This window comes from Anguilla rostrata, chromosome 11, assembly GCF_018555375.3.
Source record: "Anguilla rostrata isolate EN2019 chromosome 11, ASM1855537v3, whole genome shotgun sequence".
Classification (NCBI taxonomy): domain Eukaryota; kingdom Metazoa; phylum Chordata; class Actinopteri; order Anguilliformes; family Anguillidae; genus Anguilla; species Anguilla rostrata.
In genome coordinates, this window is record NC_057943.1 from 37041717 (window position 1) to 37057626 (window position 15910).

Here is a 15910-nt window from a genome sequence, read left to right on the forward strand (position 1 = left end):
ACAACAGGTGCATGAATTAAATAATTACAAGTGGGGAAATGAAAAGGCAATTCTCCTGCACACTATTTCGGACAACTATTTATGTACACCTTTCAGAGACAAATGAGGAATTATTGATTATGACATGTATGAATAAGGAGTCTGTGCAAGATACAGTGTGAGAGTATTTCTTTATTCCTCTTTGTCATCAAGTAGATTTACACTATAGGCTAATTGAAGAACCATTGTATTAATTTAGAGCATTAGCTTTTTGGACATCATTTACAAATACTGACTTAAAAGATATAAGCTATTTATTATCATGATAAATTATTCACTCATTTGGCCACCATTTTAAGACGCATGATACTATGGTTTACCACATACCGCACAGCTCCAAGACTACACCAAGCACCATATAAAACATCAGACAACTAACCAATTAAAGTATTAGATGCTATTGTGCAATGTTTCTACATTCTACTATTTAGGACATAAAACACTAAATATAATATAACTCTTAGAATCTTGAAATACTCTAAATAGAATTATGAATTAATTTTAAGCCTTGTAAATGGCAAAACACGCTGCTGCATATTGAAATTATCCATTGAAGCTGTCCACTTTCTTATTCTTCTGTATCGCAGAACGTTAATTAGCAAGGTAATGGACGATTGGTGCGCGATTTCTGTACGTTCATTTGGACAAAGCGCCGGCGCTGGTGGACAATGAAGCGCATTATTACGATCGGGATGGGCGTTTCGCCTGAGCTCAGCAAAGGCGCTCTGCGGCCCAACGGCCCAGCTGACTGGACTCTTTGCTTGTTCCAGTCGCTCTTTCCCGAAGGGGCCCCAGTGACACCCGTATTCACGAGACCGGGCCATAAATGCGCGTGGCTGACGGCGCTCGGCATTGCGTTTTCTGAAAACACGACGACACTGGATTGCAGCCAAAATGCCAGGATCAAAAGGTTAGTTACCTATTAAATAGTTATCTATAAAGTTATTTTATTTATTTATTTATTTATTTTTAATATTACATTAAATATGCTTTATGAGCGGTCTGATATGAGCTAAATGAATCTAACTGACTAAAAATTGTATTGACCTAGTTATACTCGAACACCGTAGCGTACTCTCCCTAAATAGCATATATTTCGCAAATGCTCATTTTAATTTTATAATTTAGTAAATTGTCTTGTGAACAAGACCAGGAAATACAATTAAATTAGCTGTTGTAATGTTTCTGTAAATATCAAAGTATTTAGGGAGAAACTGAGATGTAGCATATGCAAAAATAAAAAATTAAGCTATGTAACCCCCTCCAAACAAAAAAATAAAATAAAAGATTTCTCAGTGTCTTAATGGTATAATACTTAAAACAGTCCATGTATGATTTCATTGATTAGGCCTATATGTCATTTCCACCATAAAACAAATGCTGTTTTTATTTTTTTCATTTTTACTTACAACAGAATACCAAACACTGGCTCAGCAGATGCAGAGCAATGGCATAACCACCAAATACTCAATGTGTCCAACTATTCAAGTTTTGGAGACATTTTAGAGACACCGACATTAAAGGGGAATTTCCCTTTATAAGACTTCTGGGGTCATTTTGACACCTACCCGGGCTTTTGTATGCACCCCAGACAGTTTTTAGTTCGCTTCACAATATTTAGATATTTAGATATACCCGTATAAGCAACCCATACCCCCCCACCCCCCATCCAATAGAAGCCCATTCAATATCAAACTCCACGTTAGACTCATTGTAAACACACGTCCCTGCTTCTCATGACTGATATTGTCCTTCTAATCAATGTGTCGCCCTTCATTTTTTTTAGTTATTTAATTATGTTAATATTTTACGCTGTTTTGTTGCTTTCCTTTACAAAAAGATAAGAGGGATCCTCAATCCTATCCAGAAAGGGCTGGTGTGGGTGCAGGCTTTCATTCCAAGTTTCCAACCAAGCAGTTACACACCTGATTCCACTAATCAAAGTTGTTAGCAGAGGCTCTTGTGGTTTATTAGTGGAATTAGGTGTGTAACTCCTTGGCTGGAACAAAAGCCTGCACCCACACCGGCCCTTTCTGGATAAGATTGAGGAGCCCTGCGTTAGATAGCTAAGTTAGCTAGACCTAGCAACTTCGCTGAGCTAATGTTATCTTGCTAAACAGCAATGGTTCCGATACCTCAATACGATTTCACATAGCTCATTTTGTATACTTTCTCACTAATCATCCAGTGTCCTCACTTGCCTGGGTACAAAACACATCATCCTCAACATTTCTAGTGGGAAAATTTGATCGGTTAATGCAGAGGTCCTCAATCTTATCCAGAAAGGGCTGGTATGGGTGCAGGCTTTTGTTTCCACCAAGCAGTGACACACCTGATTCTACTAATCAAGGTCCTTAGCAAAGATTCTAGTGGTTGATTAGTAGAATCAGGTGTGTAACTGCCCAGTTGGAACAAAAGCCTGCACCCACACCGGCCCTTTCTGGATATGATTGAGGACCCCTGGGTTAGTGAAATAAACAATTGTGTTGCTAGCAATGGAACAACGTCAATGTTCGCGGCCAACTGTGGAAGGAAGTTGACCGATTTGTCAACATTTCATTCCATTTTAACAAACGTAGATAGTGCTCTTGATAGCCACATGGTTTTAGAATCAGTATATCCACCAGACTGCTCGTTCATTTTTACTTTATGCACAAGATCAGCTTAAGGCGGTAGCACACACAATGACATGACTGTGAGGGGATTCAGGCCTGGTATCAAGGTTGTTTCTCTAGCTTTCATTTGACAGGAAATGAAGGTTGTTGTGACAGTGTCAGGGAAAGTTTTAGCGTTTTAGATTTTGTAGGCCTATGCTGTAGAATTTAGCTCACGCTCTCCTTGTGCACAAACATGTCTCTTTCAATATAGGAGAACATGAAAAGAAAAAAATGCTTTGTATATCAAACCCCAATATTCAAAAATTGTAAGGATTAATCTTGATACAAAGTTAAGATTTATTCAATTTAGTTAAAATAGAATGTTCTTTTTGAATGTGCGGTTTGAATATTGGAGTTTGATATACAAAGCATTTTTTTCCCTTTTCATATTGTTATATTTTTAGGTAAAAGTGGTCGAGGCTCCATTAACACTAGTGACTGAAATATTTTAGCCAATCATATTGTTTTGCAGAAGAATGACAGAATGTGGTTACTTCATTGGGATCATGAAGCCTGACTCATCGATGATATCACTCAATTTACTAATCACATATTCCCTGTCCCCCCTCAACCAGGTAATAAATCGGACAAGAAATCCAACACAAAGGTATGATATAATGCCTGCTTTGTAAAAACAAGTGAGAATAATGTAGTTTCCAGTGGAGCTTTCATAATGTTTGAGGTTGCACACTATATTTTAGATACGGCTGTGGGAGATTTAAGGTTGTCGTTTTAGAATCTCAATGATTATGTAAATTTCAAGAATGTTAGGGTGTTAGGGATTTCAGTGTCTAGCTCTCAGATTGTCTCACATGTTAAAACACCACTTTTTATCTACTGGCAATGGTAGCTGAGAATAGCTAGGTGACCATGGTGTATCCATGATGGTTCCTTGCTTAGTATTCGGAAATAGGTGACAGCTAAAGACATATAACAGTTAAAGATAAGTAACTGCGAGAGATAAAGTTTGAAGACTAAAGACATGTGCATTGACTGCACCCCCTGCAGCCTCCTCAGAGCCCCAAGGATCAGCCCAAGAAAGGTGATCAGAAGGGAGATGAGAAACAGGGAGGTAAGTGCTTAACCAGGAGATTTCCCAGCATGCACTGTAATTCAGTAATGGGAAAGAAGGTTTCCTGAATCCTATATTGGGCAGGAACGTGGCGCATGTTCAAATACCTCACCGATTTGAATCAATATTTCCTGCAGAGAACTGACTGTTTTGGTTAATTCTTATTAACCAGTGAATCACAGCATGTGACGACTTTGTTTATTTTGGGCAAGCACTTTTTTTTAAACACTGCTCGTCTTCACTTTATACAGGAAAGATATAATCCAGAGGGGCAAAACCAGTCCTATTGTAAACAAACACTCATTGGTTATCACTGTTTGGACTCTTACTCTATTTCTCTTCCATTAGATTTAAAATCCTCATCTGGACAGTCTGACCACTGTTATCAGTCCAGAGAGAACTGCTCGTACAAAGACAGGATTTCCCTGAAGGCACACTGCAGTGAGACAGAAAAGAGGCCTAGAGATGTCAGGGCATGTCTTCACGTAAGATATCTGTTGCTGTCCTCTGTCTCCCTGCAGGACAGCAGAAGGAGAAGCAGTAACTTCCAGGCGTTTCTGAAGATGGCGCTCGAGACACTGCTCGGCTCCTGTCGTCGCAGACACGGGGGCTCCCGTGGCTGGCATGGCTGAGGACCCGACCCCCCTCGACCCCCCACCCGGCTGATCCCACTCTCCTGTCTCTGGTCCACGAAGCAGACATTTGCAGACACACTTAACAGTCAGAGGTCCCTCCTCCTCTACTGCATGCTGACCGACAGCAGTTTTCTAAACCAAGCCAGTCCCCTGATGTTCCCTCCGTCCTCTGTCCCCACTCAAGACTTTATCCCTTCTGATCACATTGTGACGTTCCTAAGCTGTTCTGTAAATAAAGAACTTTCTTGCTGCAGTCTTGGACCATACTTGTTTTTAGCCTTGAGGACTTTATTCAGTATACAGCTGCTAAATAAATTTGAAATCCTTTAAATCCTATTTTAAATGGTAAAATGTAGTAAAACTCCATTACTACAGATTTATAGCAATCCATCCTCCAAGCTTTGCAAATTAGTTTTGGTTATAGATGCTCTTCACTGTGACGACACTTTTATAACAATGTATCAGTGCTTAACTGTATTTGTTCCGAAATTTTTTTAAAATAACAAGTGCCTATCAAAATGGGTCATCGCTTTATATATTTAGTGCCCTCCAAAATTATTCAAACCCTTGATAAGGATGAGAAAAGCAGGCTGTATGAAATAAATACCGTGGTCATTTTAAATTTCATTTTTCCTGGATCTGATCCAGCATTCTTAACCAGGATAGCAGCGTAATATAATATGCCTGAGAAATTAGAGTTATCGCATCTCCTAGTTTCCAGCGGTCCTGTCCCTCCCAGAAGTGTGTCACACTGTGTGTCACAATTATTCACACCCTTGTTTTCCGTAGACCGCTTTATTCATCATCAATTCATTCCTAGGATAACTATCGAGTTCTCTTCTTAGTGTTTTATGAGATTAGTGAATATTTTATGGGAATCACTTTTGATCATTCTTTCATGCAGATTTTTTTGTTTACTCTTGTGGACTTCCTTCTTCTGTTCAAACCACAAAGTTTTGATTGGGTTGAAATCTGGAAACTCAGATGGCACTGTAAAACATTAATTCTGTGGTTAGTTAATGGTTTCTCTGTAGATTTTGAGGTATGCTTGAAATTTCCTTGCTGAAAGACCCATTTGTTGCCAAGTTAGAGCATCTGGCAGAGGGAACCAGATTTTTGCCCAAAATGTCTTTGCATATAAAAGAGCCACTGGGGCCTGTGGAATTCACCTCGAAACTATATTGTATTTTAACGTGTGGTCAGACGTGTTCTGTAATTACAAGTAAAGGCTTAAGTGGTAGTTTTAGGGAGACTGTTTTGGAACTAATTCGATGGGGCGACAACTCCCACGTGGTTGCCAAACTGGTCAGCAGCACAGGGCGGTCCGTTCGCGGTCCAGCGGGTGCAAACTGGGTGCTGTAAAAGGTAGCCAGCCAATCGACAGTCTCTTTTTCGTGCGAGCTGATAGAAAGTTTGCAGTTTTGTTTTTAATTGCGGTCTTTTTATTCAGATGGGTACCGTGACAGAGCCTGAAAGCGTGACAGTTGGCAGCCCAGGTCGCACGAAGATGTTCAGAATCACCTAAACATTCCAACTTTGATTGGTTCATTTGTCGAGCTCGCTGTGTGTAATTGGTCAGTTATTGTGATGGGGCGGGGATTTGGAAGCTTTCGTATTCTTTTGCCAATAACATTTATGCAATCTCTATATAATATTGTATGTATATTGTAAAGGCCTATATATATATTTTACACACTCAGACACATACATAATACACACATTACTCAGTAACTTGTTAAATCCCTGAAAAGAGAGTAAAAGCCTCTTGAATTGCTCCAGCTCTCCAGATGAATTATATTCAAACATTTGGCCCAGGGTGCGTTTATAAAAATAGCAAACTATAGCATAAACAAAGGACTTCATACGACAGTTTTCATACGTGCTGCTAAAGAAATGGCTAAATCAAACAGGGTTTCATTAGCCTACTTCAAAAAATATATACAGGACACGGATATTCGTTTGCCTATGGACCAATGGCAACCCAGAAATCGCAATACCGCAGCCAATCAAAAACGAATCTTGCTGCGGTTATGAGGGTAGAAACCGGAGGGCTTGGAAATCGGAAGCTTTAATATGGTTTTGAGATTGCTTGTTTTTAGAGTGCGCTGATGGATAAATCATACAGAAAGCTTGTTTGAAACAGCAAGCTTTATGGTTTGCGACAGGTTAACCGTTACAGTAGGAGCTATTGGTACGATTTCTTTCTCGACACTCGTTTGAACGACATGCGTGAGTTACATGTCGGATAGGCTACAGAAACAGAATTTACTGGACCAAGAGGAACTCAGTTACGGTTATTTTTTGTCTTTTTTATCATTTCAGTCTGTATTGTTTGTTTTTGTTTGTATTTGCTCGATCTAATCTGATTTCTGAAGAATACACCAGGCAGTTTCTTGCAGTTTCCGGCTGCGGTTTCGCGGTTCATTCACAACATATAGCGAACTATCGGTAATTAGCAGGATCATGCGTTTACAGTGTAAATATTGTTCTGTCCGCGGCTGTGATCTGCAGTTGTCACATTCTGGCCTACATGCTCTTCAAAACATGCCCATGTGAAAGTTAATGTTCTGTTGTAATGTCGTTTACGCTTTTTGTGTGCCTTAAATGCCATTCTGACTGTTGACAGGCCTGCTGTGCGATTGTTTGCGTGATGGAGCTACAAGCGGCGAGTTTTAAACAGGAGCCAGTAGAGGAGGACCTGGGGCTGGAGCCTGTAGCCATCAAACAAGAGCTCCTCCAGACAGAGGTGTTCTCCATCAAAGAGGAGGTGCCGGAGTTGGAGGAGGCCGCGCCAGAGGGCTGTCCGGAAGTGAGCTGTGTGCATATCAAAGAGGAGGTGCTGGACATGGAGCCGGCCTACATTCACAGGGTATTTCCGGACGCTGAGCTTTTCTGCATGACGGATTGTGGGCGCGCGGTTGTGGACGGTCAGGGCGCAGAGGGAGAAGGGGACCCGGTCACGGAAGCCTTCTGCGTCCCACACAGCTTCTTCCTCTCGGACCGGCTGTCCCCAGCTCAGCGGGGGGGTTGCCCCCACAGCCGGGGTACCCCCCAGCACTTCACCATCCGTGCCGACGGCTTCACCCCCCGCATGAATTTCCCGTGCCCGCGGGACCTGGACCCGGACCACAAGCCGTACCTGTGCGTCGCGTGCGGGAAAGCCTTCCGCCGCCTGGACCACCTGCGGCGGCACCAGAGCATGCACTCGGGCGAGAAGCCCTTCCGCTGCAGCAGCTGCGACAAGCGCTTCTCCCTGCGCCGCAGCCAGGAGGCGCACCAGCGCCACTGCAGGGGCCTGCGGGGCTGCAGCTGCCCCATCTGCGGCGACGTCTTCCAGAGCTTCAGCAACCTGCAGCAGCACCAGCGCATCCACGACGGCGAGAAGAGCTACGAGTGCAGCCGCTGCGGCCAGAACGACAAGCAGTCCAGCTACTATCGGCAGCACCAGAGAGTGCACTGCGACGACCAGCCCTACCTCTGCTCGCTCTGCGAAAAACAGATGGAGTGCTGTGAGAAACACTGACCTCTGCTGGCACATCCAGGGCACTGCTTGTCCCCTTGACTCAGCCCAGAGGACAGCCCTGTCTGTGGAACAGGAACCCTCTAACACCCCATTGGATGAGTGGCATCCCTTTAATTTATTCCTCTTGCTCTCAGCGCTGAACAGTCTGTCAGAATGGATACACTCCATTAAGGGAGTTATGAGGCATTTTTCAGTAAGGCAGTGGGTCCTCCCCCACCCAGGGAAGGATTTAGAAATGATTTGTGCAGGGACAAAATATGCCCCCCCCCCCGTGCACATGCATGCACACACACACTCACACACACACACATGCACACACGCACACACACACACCCATGTGCAAATGCACGCGCACACACACACCCATGTGCAAATGCATGCACACACACACGTACATGCAAATGCACACACGCACATACAACATACAAACACACACATAATTGTCATTTCCATGTGGTATATAATTTAACAAATATTGATAAGCAATAGTAAGAGCTTCCTGATAAAGGAGGTGTAATGTTGCACACTATAAATTATAAAATAATTTTGTGTCAAAACTTCATAATGGATTGAATTTATATTTAATACATTTTTAAGGCAAAATATGCCTGTGTCAAGTGAAATGACTGTGGATGGAAGTTCACTGAGAGGTAAAAATATAATTATCTCCAAAAGTACAGCACACAGAACTATTCACTACTCTGAACTGCAATACCCACAACTACAATGCTCAGAACTGCAGTACCCAAAACATGCACTCAGAAGTATAATGTTACATATTGTTATGAAGCGCATGGTTTTCTGGTAAAGGTGACGGTTGTGGCGTGGACTGATGATGTCATTATTCATGTTGCACAGTGGGCTACTCTCTCAGAGGCCTCGGAATGATCATTTGGTGATGTCATACCAGGACGTGTGTGAGAGTTCCATTACGGGGTCTTAATGAGGAGCTGTAATGCATCTGTAGATTCACTCCAGAACAGATACTGCAGAAAACGGAACCAGAGCTGAAAGGCCGCTTTTCATTTTTATATTTCCCTCGATTCATGTCTTATCTCCAGACTGTTTCATCTGTGCGGATTAAACTGGCTGAAATATTTCCAGGTGTTCATCTGTGTTTGACTAATCCAGGAGTCTTTTCATGGCATTTATACTTGTGACAGGTGTTTAACCTGAGTAACATGATCTTAACATGTGCTACTGCCAGTAAACACAATATTTAGATGTGTAAACTAATCCCATTGGTTATTTGTGCAGGGGTACACCTTTGGCCCAGTTGCTGATTGGCTGGCAGCCTTGCAGGACAAGGTATAATCGGTGTTAGTGCTGCAGTAGCTGCGTTGCTGCAGTAGCTTGTCTTTACTCCTCAGGCTCATGCTTTCTGCAGCTCCAGATGCGCAGAATGTGCAGTTCTGTAATATCTGCGCAGCTAGACTACTCGACTGCAGGAATGCAGAAAGGCCGGCTGGTTTCACACATTATAGGGGGCATGCCTGCTGGCTCTGTGCTCTTCCAGGTCTGCAGAGGGCGCTGCAGTTTATGGATTACAATGGCAGTTGGGCATTAAATATGCTGACAAAATTTGTCCACATAATGTTCTGTTAAACGGATTGACAAAAGAAGGCATTTTGTTGATGATTGGTCATTTACTGCTCTACAGGAGTAACACTGGTTTTATACCTTTCAGTAAAGAAATTCAGTTTGATTTTAATTATAAAAACTTTATTTATTTGTAAACTGCAAATAATAAATAAGATTCTCTCAAAAGGACTGGCACAGAGCCCTTAGGTCAACTGAACAGTCCGGGGAGATACCAGTGTGAAACAGACAGGTGGGAACATCTATGTTTACTTTAAAAAATTTTTTTTTTTTTAAATTTAAATATGCTCATTCATTAAAATGTGCACATGTTTGAATGGGTATACTGTAGATTTAGATAAATCGGTGATTTATCCTCTGGATTTTATGGTATTTTATATTCGGACTCGTGAGAAATAGCCTAGTATCACATAACGGATTTTACTTTTCTGTACTATCATTACATTCTGAGCTAAACCGTAAACCCTCCTCCATTCTCGCAGTGGTAGGAAGATCCCTTGTGAGCACATTGCTAAGCGGGTGCTTCGAATGCACAAACGTGAATAGTAATAGTTCTCGAGCGGTGCTATTGGTTGCATTTTATTTAGCTAAGTTAGCAAATTTATTTCCGAAAATAAAAATTGGGCTTGTTTATAAAATATAGACTACCTGATACATTTTTGCCTTATCGTGGTTATCCGCCTGTAAAAATCGAGTATTAATTCGAGCCGTTGTATGAATAATTTTTTGTCATATTTCGGCAATCGCATGTCCGCGTGACGTAACAGTAGCATCTGTGACGTGCCCCTACAGGTTCTATATATTCAGGTAATCTGAACCAGTTTTACCCCGTCGTTTCAAAAAACTACATTGCTTTCATTTAAGCTACTAGTGGTGATTTTTGCATCGACATTACAACGTTCAGTCAAGAGCATTCTAATCACACATTTGTGATCTTACTAAACCTTTTGCTCCGAATTAGCTATTTGCTTATACGTTACAAGAACAGTCATTTGGATCATAAGTAACGTCGGAGATGGATTTATTCCGGAAGTTACGATCTCGGGTAAGTAGTAAAAATGCCGATTTTTTAAAAATTAAAAGCAATTAAGTATTAACAGGCTGGTTGAACGCAACATGTCTTGAATTAATTTTCTGTTACAAGTGAACTGAAATAATGTATTTTACCTGCAATAATGAAGTGTCTGAGAATATGGTCATTGAACTCTATATAATAATGTCAATAAAAATAAATAATACAAAAAATAAATTATGCAGACCTGGGACAAATGAAATCACACGTACGTGTGTGTTGTGGGATTTGATAATGCTACTGTTGTGTGTATTCTGATGTTAAGAGGGGAGTTGTTTGTCGCTCATGAGAATAAGGTGACAAAATGGGACACGGCACCAGGGAAGAATGACAATAATTATGTTCAAAATCATTTTTTATTGCTGACCAACGGTAATATAACCTGATCCTGGGGCTGCCCATCAGTTTTGCCCCCAAATTTGCAGTCGTGGAAAGTGGAGAGGGACCGGCAGTGGTTAAAAGGGGCCCTTTTGCGGTGGCGGTGTGTATCTTGCATGTAGCACAAGGCAGCACTGCCTGACCCAGGCTATTTTTCCAGCTGCAGTCTGAAAAACTTATTTAGCAAATCTTTTCCGCACAAGCATCGTGCTGGTGTGGGATACTTAAAGGATCAGATTTGACTATATTTTGGGGCCCTGATAAACACCTGAATTGCTGATAAAAACCTGTGAAATCAGCTTCTGCTACAAGTGCATACTGCCAACCAAAAACTTGACCAATGAAAGCCATTGAATGGGGAAAAAAAACCAATTCATGAATAAGGTCACTGCAATTTCTGCAACTACTGTGTAATCCGGGAGCTTGCAGCTGCTTACGTCCTTTTCTTTGTGTTAAACAGAAGGCAGGCGTGCGAAATATTGATGCCGCCATGGCGATGGCGATAAAGGCAAAAGATGAGGAGATGTTTCGAGAGAGGGAGGAATGGAGGAGAGAGAAGGCAGCTCTGGAGGCCAGGGTCAGAGCGAGGGAAGTATTGGCAAGGCAGGAAGTGAACCAGATGGTGGAGAAACAGAGGGAAGAGATGGAGAGGGTGATGTGCTTAGAGAGAGATTGGTGGATGCGAGAGAAGCAGACTATGGTGCATGCGAGAGAGAGGATAGAGCAGGAGAGAGACAAAATGGAGGAGGAGAAAGAGATAATGGTGGCGCAGATGGAGGAGATGGAGAGAGTGAACAAGAGGATGGAGGAGGAGAAAGAGATAATGGTGGCGCAGATGAAGAGAGTGAAGGAGAGGATGGAGGAGCAGAAAGAGATCATGGTGGTGCAGATGGAGAAGATGGAGCGAGTGAACGAGAGGATGGAGGAGGAGAAAGAGATCATGGTGGCGCAGATGGAGAACATGGAGAGAGTGAACGAGAGGTTAGAGGAGGAGAAAGAGATCATGGTGGTGCAGATGGAGAAGATGGAGAGAGTGAATGAGAGGATAGAGGAGGAGAAAGAGATCATGGTGGCGCAGATGGAGAAGATGGAGAGAGTGAACGAGAGGATAGAGGAGGAGAAAGAGATGATGGAGGGGTGCCTGGAGAGAGAGAGAGAGCGGGTGGAACGCATGGAGGAGGTAATAGTGGTGCAGATTGAGAACATAGAGAGGGAAAAAGAGCGGATGGAGCAGGTGAAAGAGACGATAGTGGCAGACGTAGAAATGATGGAGCATGAGAAAGGGCGGATGGGGCTGGAGATGCGTGAGATGGTGGCAGAGAGGGAGAGGCTGGCACTGGAGAAAGAAAGGGTAGTTCAGGAGAGACTGATGATGGATGTGACGAGAGAGATGGTGGAGTGGGAGAGTAAGTTCATTCACAGTGAAAGAGAAGCCATGGAGAGAGAGAAGGAGTTCTTGCAGGTGGATTTCGATCTGCAGAATGAGCTGTGGGCCAGGCAGAAAGAGTGGATAGAGACGCAGAGGCGGAAGGTAGAGGACGATCGGGAGAACGTGGAGAGGGAGGTAAGCTGTAGGCTGCTGGACAGGCAAGTGCTAACGGAGACGCCCCAAAAAAAGGCGAGAAGGCTCCCGCTGTTAGCGTTCTTTAGGAAGAGAACGGGCAAGGACAAAGAACGTGCGACCAAAGAGGAGGAAGAAGAATCCGAGCAGCCAAGGACGTCCAGAAAGACGTTCCTCTCATCCATACGATTTTGGAAAAAGGGTTGAGGAAAAGATTTTAAAAAGGAGGACTCCCCAGTGAGGTAATTATTGAACATACCTACCAAGTGAAGCCGGATAGTGATCCAGTTTTATTCACCTGAAATAACAACATGGTCATTCTGGTTCCAGGGTATGGAGACATGGGACAGGCGGAGAACAGATGAGGATAATTTTGAGCATGGGTTGGAAAGTGGTGCTCTTGCGACAGGAAAGGTGGCTCACGATGAGCGCAATTTAGGCCCTGTGGTCGCAGGTTCGAGGTCGTGGAGACACAGTCTGCTGCCTTGGCTTTGCCGTCAACCAGTCAGAGCAATGACAGGGGTGGTGTGGGTTTAAGGGCACTTAGGGAAAATGGATATTGCCTCAATGTAATGACAGGCAAATGCTTTTTGCCAAGTGGTCTTGGTAGCTCAGAGATACGTTATCAGATTTCCAAAAATGCGTTATGAAGAGGGTGGCTACTGCAGTGGAAACTGTGGAAGTCCTGTGGGAATGTTTCACCTCGTAAGAGTTTCAGTTGGCAAGGATGATCGTGCTCCTTGTGAAATAGCACCCCCTGCTGGCCAGCCTGGCTCGTGCAGTCACACTTCCTGAGCTGCACGTGTAGCTCCCACTCGTGTCTGTGCGAGCTCAGCCTGTAGACTACGCTGTGGTAAGAAGCTGCGGCTGACACCGCATGCTTCGGAGGAGAGCGTGTGTGTCTTCGCTGGCTCATCCACACCGAGAGGCTGCAGCAATCAGCACCGATGATGAGTGAAATGGGGCATTCCCAATTTAGGAGAAAAAGTTTGGGAATCGTTCTCAAAATGTCGGTGGCACTTTGCACTGGGTACAGTGAGGTTTAATAGTGCCGTCATCAACGCAGCCAAGCTAGCTAGCTTGCTGTCCCCATACAGGAGCATGGTGGATGGGGAAGGAATTTAGCATTCTTATGCTGCAAGTCAGAAAGCGTTGGAAATCAAGATGAGGGAACCCATTGCTCAAAAATGCGAACTTACTTCCGGGTTTTGTGACTACAAGCTTCTATTTAGCGAGTCAGGCATCACTGTGACAAGGAAAATTTAGCAAGTTAACCCGGATTTATTTCCAGCTAGCTACCTTACAGCTTGGTTAATTTAGGCATTGTTAAAATTAGCAAAACTCATGCCCAGCATGTTATGCCAAGTAGAGAAAATGTGTTTTTTTAGGCATATTTTTCTCAAAGTCAGAAAAAAAAAACAACAGTAAACAGTACTTTTACCACATTTAACTGACAGTGAGGGTAATGTAACTGTACCAACTCAAACTCACCTACGATCCAGATCATTCCCTCACTCATTCAAAATGAAATCCAATAGAAAGATGACTGGGTCATTTTAACTTTTTACCCCTAATTTAAATTATTCTTAAGTGGAAAAAAAAAAAACCTTATTTTGCTGATAGATAGGATAAAGGTAAAACTTGGCCATCGAGATGACAAAATTCAGTTGAGTGTTTCTCTGTCAGTAATTAGGTTAGGCTACAAACAACTGCACAATAGGTCAGTTCAACAAAAAACCAAAAAAAAGGCATTGCCAAATGTTCTGTGTTCTATGTACATTTTTGTACTATTGTGTCAGTTACTTCTAGCTTTCCCTGACCCAATTACAGCTGACTAAAATGACAGAGAACAGTCTCAGCTGCAGGCATAGCAAGGTTAAATATAGGCCCTGTTTACAATATCCGGTACAGCTGGCAGAACCGATTTCTGCATTTCCAAAATATGTTGTCTATTCACACTGCAAATGTACTGCTGATTCAAGTCTGATTCCATGAATTCAGGCTCTAACTGTGTTTGCCCTCAGTTATGCTGTATTCAATCTGAATTTTAGAGAGCAACATGTCTCATGACTCCTTAATGTGGAAAGGTATCAGCCAGTTGAATGTTGGAGACAGAAGAAGCACGCAGGAACTTTCACATTCAGGTCCAAGACCCAACAGAATGTGAACCAGCGTACCTCCACATGCAATTCAGATCGGATTGGATCAGATTGGATTTGGACAAATCCAAGAATACAAGTGCAATCAGGGTAAATGTCAGCTAATTTATAATATAATTTCAACTCTTAAAATCGTCCAGACCGCAAATTAGCAACAGTTGTCAAGATTAATATTCTGTTTCAGCCTTTCTCTGTGCCCCAGAATTCTGGGCCTGTATTTATTTTGCCTCAATATAGCACTGAAATTATACAGAATACAGTGGAAGCAATGCTAAAAGCAATTAATTAAAGCAATTAATTGTTATTGCAATATGTTGAATTGAATTACTGTAAGATGTCGAGTCATTGCAGAATGTTCAATCTCAAACTGAGCGAAAGGTCATGGATTTGCAGGCCAAACTATTTTTCTGCTAAATTTACCTGCCAAACTAATCAACCTCTATGCAGGCTACATATGCCTACCTTCCTACCCTAAGCAGATGTATATGATTGGAGTGAAACCCTGCAAGCAGTATGACTGTAGAGACTGGCCCTATCACCATCCAACAGTCAGCACAGCAGAAGTTCATAATGGAATAATTAATATTGTATAAAAATGATTAATTACATCAATAAAAGATTTGGTAACAATTTTTCGTGTTCAGAACTTACTGATGGACAAGTCTACTACACTGCCACTTTGTGTTTGTCATGCAATAGTTGACTGTATTGCAGCATATTATAGTTTAAAAGGAGGTAATATCAAATATAACAGATATCAGAAGATATTATCCTCCTGTGGTGTCCATTGACAGCCATTGAAAACCAAAGGTGTAGTAAACCACATTTTAATCATCTCATAAATATTTTTAAATGTTCAAAAATGTAGTTGTCACACATTTTTATGAAAATATTTTCAAGATGAAAAGTTTGAAAATAATGACTAATAAAGCCTACAAAACATGCTGATATGAGAGGCTGTGGATGTGATCATTTGCATGAAAATGGGAGGGAAAATCTGTGCATTCACATACACATGCAAGTGAAGCGTGAAGTTAGAAATACCAGATTGGTGGAGTCTACTCGGAACAATAGATGCTCTACCACACTCCAACTCACTAGGTGGCAGTAGAGCGCCAGATAACCAGTCTATAACCACAAAGACAACTGCTACAAGAGATCCATAGGTTTCTCACTCTTTCTGCAGTCTGTGCACTCATGAATCTCCCAAAAAGC

The 15910-nt window shown here is 42.4% G+C and overlaps 1 protein-coding gene and 1 long non-coding RNA gene across 5 annotated transcripts; both read left to right on the forward strand.

Moving 5' to 3' along the window:
* Nucleotides 1–744: 744 nt before the first annotated feature.
* LOC135234828 (uncharacterized) lies at nt 745–4656 on the forward strand. The gene is made up of 4 exons (XR_010324222.1): nt 745–949; nt 3272–3303; nt 3705–3768; nt 4290–4656. It is a non-coding gene; the product is annotated as an uncharacterized LOC135234828 (long non-coding RNA).
* Nucleotides 4657–6374: 1718 nt separating this feature from the next.
* On the forward strand, nt 6375–9025 carry LOC135234829 (zinc finger protein 28-like). 4 transcript variants are annotated; one of them, XM_064299800.1, is made up of 2 exons: nt 6375–6696; nt 7030–9025. In XM_064299800.1, exon 2 carries the CDS (start codon nt 7054–7056, stop codon nt 7924–7926), a length of 873 nt encoding a protein of 290 aa, XP_064155870.1. In that variant the 5' UTR covers nt 6375–6696; nt 7030–7053; the 3' UTR covers nt 7927–9025. The 4 variants fall into 4 exon arrangements, with proteins under 4 accessions (XP_064155870.1, XP_064155871.1, XP_064155869.1 ...); XM_064299801.1 differs by having other exon boundaries at nt 6376–6594; XM_064299799.1 differs by having other exon boundaries at nt 6377–6690.
* Nucleotides 9026–15910: the final 6885 nt, after the last annotated feature.

Coding starts and splice junctions, on each gene's coding strand:
- LOC135234829 (XM_064299800.1), top strand. CDS start 7,054: ATGGAGCTACAAGCGGCGAGTTTTAAACAGGAGCCAGTAGAGGAGGAC.